At 61.0% G+C, this 5,585-nt stretch overlaps 2 protein-coding genes across 2 annotated transcripts in view; one reads left to right on the top strand and one right to left on the bottom strand.

The window, feature by feature from the left end:
• NAXE (NAD(P)HX epimerase) overlaps positions 1-1,439 on the top strand; it is a 3,765-nt gene extending 2,326 nt beyond the window's left edge. The window contains exon 5 of the mRNA XM_019555463.1: positions 894-1,439. Coding sequence (XP_019411008.1) covers positions 894-1,096 — 203 coding nt within the window. The 3' untranslated portion in view covers positions 1,097-1,439. The remainder of the gene's footprint in view (positions 1-893) is intronic.
• Positions 1,406-5,585, bottom strand: part of GPATCH4 (G-patch domain containing 4) — a 4,374-nt gene continuing 194 nt past the window's right edge. Inside the window, exons 2-8 of the mRNA XM_019555448.1 lie at positions 5,209-5,296; positions 4,693-4,766; positions 4,366-4,458; positions 3,805-3,912; positions 3,313-3,413; positions 2,769-2,819; positions 1,406-2,232 (exon numbers count right to left, since the gene is read on the bottom strand). Coding sequence (XP_019410993.1) covers positions 1,788-2,232; positions 2,769-2,819; positions 3,313-3,413; positions 3,805-3,912; positions 4,366-4,458; positions 4,693-4,766; positions 5,209-5,296 — 960 coding nt within the window. The 3' untranslated portion in view covers positions 1,406-1,787. The remainder of the gene's footprint in view (positions 2,233-2,768; positions 2,820-3,312; positions 3,414-3,804; positions 3,913-4,365; positions 4,459-4,692; positions 4,767-5,208; positions 5,297-5,585) is intronic.

Raw genomic sequence — 5,585 nt, 5'->3', positions numbered from 1 at the left:
CAGTCTGTACTTCCTGGGCACAGGCTGCAGCTGCAGCATGGGTAACACGTGTCTGGGAGTGCAAAGCATTCTGGGAATTGTAGTTTTGCAGTGCACTCGTTCTCTGCTGCTGGAGCTGATGGGAATTGCTCTTATTTTTTTGCTGCCAAAATCAGTTTTTAACCCCCTGACATGGGCTTTGGCTACAAAAAAAGGGGGGGAGTTCTGCCTCAAAAACTAACACTCCCAGAATGCCTTGCACTCCATAGTGCACACTGCCTGCACAAGCTGCTCCTCCTAAGTGCTGAAATGAGAGAGATCATCCAGTCCAGCCTGGGATCAAGCCTGTGACCTTGGTGTTAGGGGGTAAGGCTGACAAAGGACTGCCTCAGGCACCAAACATCATGTGTCAATCCTGGATCCAGAGGAGGCCACTCACATGATCCAGGGACAGCAGGGCAGGCCCTACGAGGAGAGGCTATGGGACCTGAACCTGCTCAGCGTCCACAAGAGAAGGCTAAGGGGGGACCTGGTGGCTGTCTATAAACTGGCTAAGGGGGACCAGCAGGCAATGGGAGAGACCTTGTTCCCCTGAGCACTACTGGGAGTAACAAGGAATAACACCCATAAGTTGATGGAGAGTAGATACAGGCTAGATATCAGGAAGCGCTTCTTCACCGTCAGGACGGCTAGGATCTGGAACCAACTTTCAAGGGAAGTGGTGCTGGCTCCTACCCTGGGGGTCTTCAAAAGGAGGTTAGATAGACACCTTGCCAGGGTCATTTGACCCCAGCATCCTTTCCTGCCAATGGCAGGGGGACGGACTAGATGATCTGCTCAGGTCCCTTCCTGGTGTCAAGGCAGCTCTGAAGCCCCTGAACAGACTAACTCCCTCCCCGCCACGTGTTTTCCAGGCTGGGACGTGGAGAAGGGCCACCCCGACGGGCTCCAGCCAGACATGCTGATCTCCCTCACAGCACCCAAAGCAGCAGCGCGGCACTTCACCGGGCGCTACCACTTCCTGGGGGGCAGGTTTGTGCCGGCGGCGCTGGAGAGGAAGCATGGGCTCAACCTGCCAGCGTATCCTGGCACCGACTGCATCCTTCAGCTAGTGTAGCGCAGCTGGGGGCGGGGGCAGAATGGGGAGGGTAGTCTGATACTTCTGCAAGCGTCCTGCTAGGAGGGGGTGCTGCCAGGGCTTCTCTGCTGCACAGCAGGGACCCCAGCCTGCCAAAGTTACTCAGCACCAGAGGACAGAAGCCAAAGCCAGTGGTGGGGGCATTCACATCCCAGCAGCCGGCTTCAGCTCAGCCATGCAAGACGTGCGTGGGGGTGGCAAGGAGAGTTGCTCTGTAGAAGCCAGTAGCCCAGTGCCGAATGCTGCATTTTGCCTGTTCCCAGTTTGTTGTCCACACGTGCACCCCTGTTTCACTGCAATAAAGATTTATTCTCACTTAAAACCCTTGTACTGAACTGCCCCCACCATGCTTATGGTGCAAAATCCAGGGCAAACCCAGCCTTGGCTTGACTCGGCTCAGCTCTGCTCTGCCTTCAGATCTGAATGCCAGGGGACCCTGGCCAGGCAGGCAGGGGAGGAAAGGGCCCCCATGTTGACTCTTACAGCCACAAGGCATCTATCTCTGTTGACCCCACCAGGGTTGGAAGGAGGGGAACGGGCTACTGGTCCAATAGCCCTGGGTCCAATCCAGGGGACAGTACTGGGCACCTGCCCGATCCCACCGCTACCACCAAGCGCCAGGATCAGGCCTGGGTGTCCACTGCAACACCCCAGGACATCTCTGGCTCATTCACTCCACCTGCTGCCGCTTCTTCTTTTTCCTCTTGTCCCGAGCAGTGCCCTGCTCCAGGCCTCCTGGGCACCCTGTTGGCTGCTCCTCTGCAGCAGACTGCTCCACCTTGTCCCCCAGATCCTCTCCCCCCTCCTCCCGTCTCCTTTTCTTCTTCTTCTTCTTCTTCTTCTTCCTGGCTTTCTCCTCCTCATCCTCCTGCCCTGGGCTCCTGGGATCCTCATCTTCTACTGCCCTCTCCTGGGATCTCTTGCGCTTCTTCTTGGCTCTCTTCTCTCGCCCTGCTGCACAGCTTCCCTGTGGGGCCAGGGCACTGTCCTGCTGGCACTCCATGGCACTGGCCGTTGGCATCACTTCTTTCTGCTGGTACTTGGCTAAGAAGGCTTGCTCCTGCTCCTCCAGCCGGGCCAGCTTGGCACTCATGGTCAAGCCGTGCCGGGCACCCCTGCCAAGAGTACACCGGGCTGGGAGTGAGCAGGAGCCTGCCAGCCTGAGTGCCACCACGTGGCTCTGAGGTATCTCCTGCCCACCCCCACATAGGCCCTTAGGCTGGATCTCCAGCCCTTTGCTCAGAGGGAGGATGCAGGATACTGCCAAGGTAGCAAGATATGTCCCCTTGTTGGAGGGAAGTCTGAGGGCGTCTGCCTACACAAGGGAGGAGCAAGGGCTGCGGTATGGGCTCACCAGACACCAGCTCCTGGGCGATGGGCCCAGATGCTGAGTGCTTTCTGCCAGGCACTGTCCTGAGGAGGGTGGACAGAGGACAGGGCCTGTGCTCCAGCCCTGTGGTGGGGGGAACTATTGGTAGTAACCCCTAGAAACCCTCCCCGCCCAGGGGCTCCAGGCTGGGAGCTGGAATGGGGAAGCCTTGCAGCCCCCCAGCCCCACCTGGCAGGGAGCAGAGAGCTGCCTGAGGGGTAAGAGGGATCCTGGGGTGTCATGAACAGGCCAAGGACACATGGGGTTCCCCCCCACACTTACTTGTGTGCAGTGCGGCCCCCGCAGACCTGGATCAGCTGCTCATCCGTCAACCTGGGGGACAAAGATGAGACCTGGTCGCGCAGCCGGAGGGCAGTGCAGGACAAGGTTTCCATCCTGGCCCCAGCCGTGTGGTCAAGCCACGTGCAAAGCACCCTGGCTGCGCTCAGCTCGAAGGGGTCACCCTGGCAGGCAGCTGCGGCCCAAAGGCCCCTCTCTCCTCCCCAAAGGTCTTGAGGCAGCAGCTGGAGGCTGGGGTCATGACTACTCAAAGCTGACCACCAGGCCCAGGAGAGGCCCCCAGCTCCTCTCTTCCATGGAGCACAGAGGCCAGAATGGTTGCAGCAAGGAGGAGCAAGAGATGGATCATGCCGGGGATGTTATTTACAGGGGAACCAGTGTCTCACGGCTCAGGCAGGTTGGTGACACCAAGAAACAGCCGCCAGCATCCACCCAGGGACAATAGCAATGCCCAGGACCCAGCCCCCCCAAGCACAGCTGTAGCCCCAGGACTCAAAGCAGCCCCTGGCACCCCTTAAACACACACCTCCCAGCAGTGGACAGGTCCAGCTTCTCCTCATCCTCACTGCTCTCCGATGAGGATGCCGGCTGCACGGGTTCCTCTCCTCCTGCCGTCAGTGTGGCCGCCTGGGTCGGGAAGCAGCAACCAGCAGGAGCCGGGGTTAGACTCGCCTCAGAGCAAGGCTGGGGCGGGGGCTGGAGGGAGCCGCAAGAGTCCAGGGGTGGTGCTGCAGGGTGGACTGAGCACCAGGCCTCGGTGGACTGAGCACCAGGCCTCTTGCATGCGAAGAAGGAACCAGACTCCCCCATGCAGCCCCTGCTGGGAAGGGCTTTCCTCTGCCTCTCCCTAAACCAGGCTGCGGTGCTTCACCCTAGAGGCAGCTGGATTCCAGCACCATGGGAGCCTTCCCCTGTGCAGCCTTGTTGTGCGTGGTCTGCCCCAGAAGTGGCTGCAATTCTGAAGCCAGTGGACATGGGAGGGGGGTTTCCGTGAGCTCCCGCCCCTGCCTCTGGGTACCTTCACGAAGCGGCCGTACACCATGCCCGCGGGACCAGGCGGCCTCCGCGGCTTCTTGTTGCTGATGCCTGCCTCTGTCTCAGACAGCGTCTTCATCTGGACGCCATCCTGCCAGGGGGAGATGTACTGTGATGGAGCCCTACGTCCGTACCTCCCACCCCACCCCAGTTGCAGTGACAAGGCACTAGGGCTGCAGCAGCCTCTACAAGGAAGGCTCAGCCCCACCCACGGTGCAAGGTGCTGTACGAACATGGCCCAAAGCCTTTAGCAGTCTCAAGACCGGAGCAAAGACAGGACACCAACAAAATGCCCCTGCAGGCAGCAGGGCTGGTCCATGGCTGCAGCTGCCCTAGACCCCAGGTGTCCTGGGGGTGAGGGGGTGGAAGGGAACAACCACAACCCACTCCTCCCATCTGGCCCCTACTCCCGGGTCCGAGGCCTGGGCGCCAACGCTGGACGCCTGGGTTCTATTCTCCGCCACTGGGCGGCTTTAGGCAAGTCGTGCCCCCCTTGGTGCCCCAGTGTCCCCTGCCCCAACTCCTTTCTGCCAAGCGCTTTTACCTCCCCAACCTCCACGGCGATGTTAGCGGCTGACTTGTTGAAGATGTGGTCCCACCAGTGGAAGGTGAACTGCTCAGCCGGGTCATGGCCCACCTGGGTTGGGAAGGGAAGGGCTAAGAGGATGCAGCCCTTCGGCAACACAGGACGAGGGTGGAGGATAAGGAGGGAAGAGGGGCGGAAGCGAGAGCTTTGCCCAGGAGCCGACACAGCTGCAGAGGTGGCCCTGGGGCTGGAGGGGGGGCAGCACGAAGTGCCCCCAAGTCTGTCTCCAGCCCGTGCGAGGCACGCGGCCCTTAGACACGGATGCTGCCCAGCCCACTCACTCACCCCTGCCTTGTCGCACTTGACCTTCACCTTGATGGCCTCCGCGATGCCGTTCTCCTTCTTCCCCAGCCCTTTGCCTGCAGAGCACCGGGGACGGAGGGTCAAGGCAGGGGCTGAATCAGGGACCCCCCATCACGGGCCTCTGCTTCTCCAGCCTGCCCCAAAGCAGGTCCATCTGCCACCAGCCCGGGATGGGGGCCAGAGACGCAGCAGGACCCCCAGTGCAGCTCTGGAGCAGGCCAGCCTGCGGAGCCTCCACCCTTGGAAAGGTCTCAGCTGGACACCCCCTTGCACACCCACACTTCTCCCCACCCATGCTATGAGCGTGCAAGGAGCATGGGGCTTTCTGGACCAGACCCAGGCTCCTGTCCCCAACCCAGGCAGTCCCCGCTCCATCACAGCCGAGTCGGGGTGACAGGACAGCCAGATCCAGCCCTGAGGATACCACCAGCACCAGCCCTGCTCCGTCATCCACGTCCCGCGGCAGCTGGGACCGGGGAGATGCGCCGGGGGCCGTACCCCGTTTCCAGCCGTGCCTCTGCAACTGCTGCTCCGCGAACTCCATGCCCTCGGTCTTGTTCTCCGTCCCGGGCTCCGGGCCGCGGGGCTGCGCGGAGGGAGGCGGGCAGTGAGGACCGGGGCGAATCCCGCACCGCGCCGCAGGGTCGGGGGGGCGGCTTGGAGCAGGGCGGGGGTAAAGCCCCGGGGTCTAGGACGCGGGGCAGGATCGGGGCCCGCTTGGGGAGGCCTCACCATGAAGAACCACAAAAATGGTTTTGGGTACTTGTGATTGGCTTGTGAAGTCACCTACCTGCCTCCTTGATTTTGATAGGTCCCTAGTTATGATCCAATTAGATATAACTGCCTAAGCAGAGTTGGGTTAGTGAAGAACTTGG

The sequence above is a fragment of the Crocodylus porosus genome, unplaced genomic scaffold (assembly GCF_001723895.1).
Source record: "Crocodylus porosus isolate Cpor-Errol unplaced genomic scaffold, CroPor_comp1, whole genome shotgun sequence".
In the NCBI taxonomy this organism is placed as follows: Eukaryota; Metazoa; Chordata; order Crocodylia; family Crocodylidae; genus Crocodylus; species Crocodylus porosus.
Note: the sequence above shows the minus strand (reverse complement) of the source record. Positions and strands in the feature narration are given on the sequence as shown.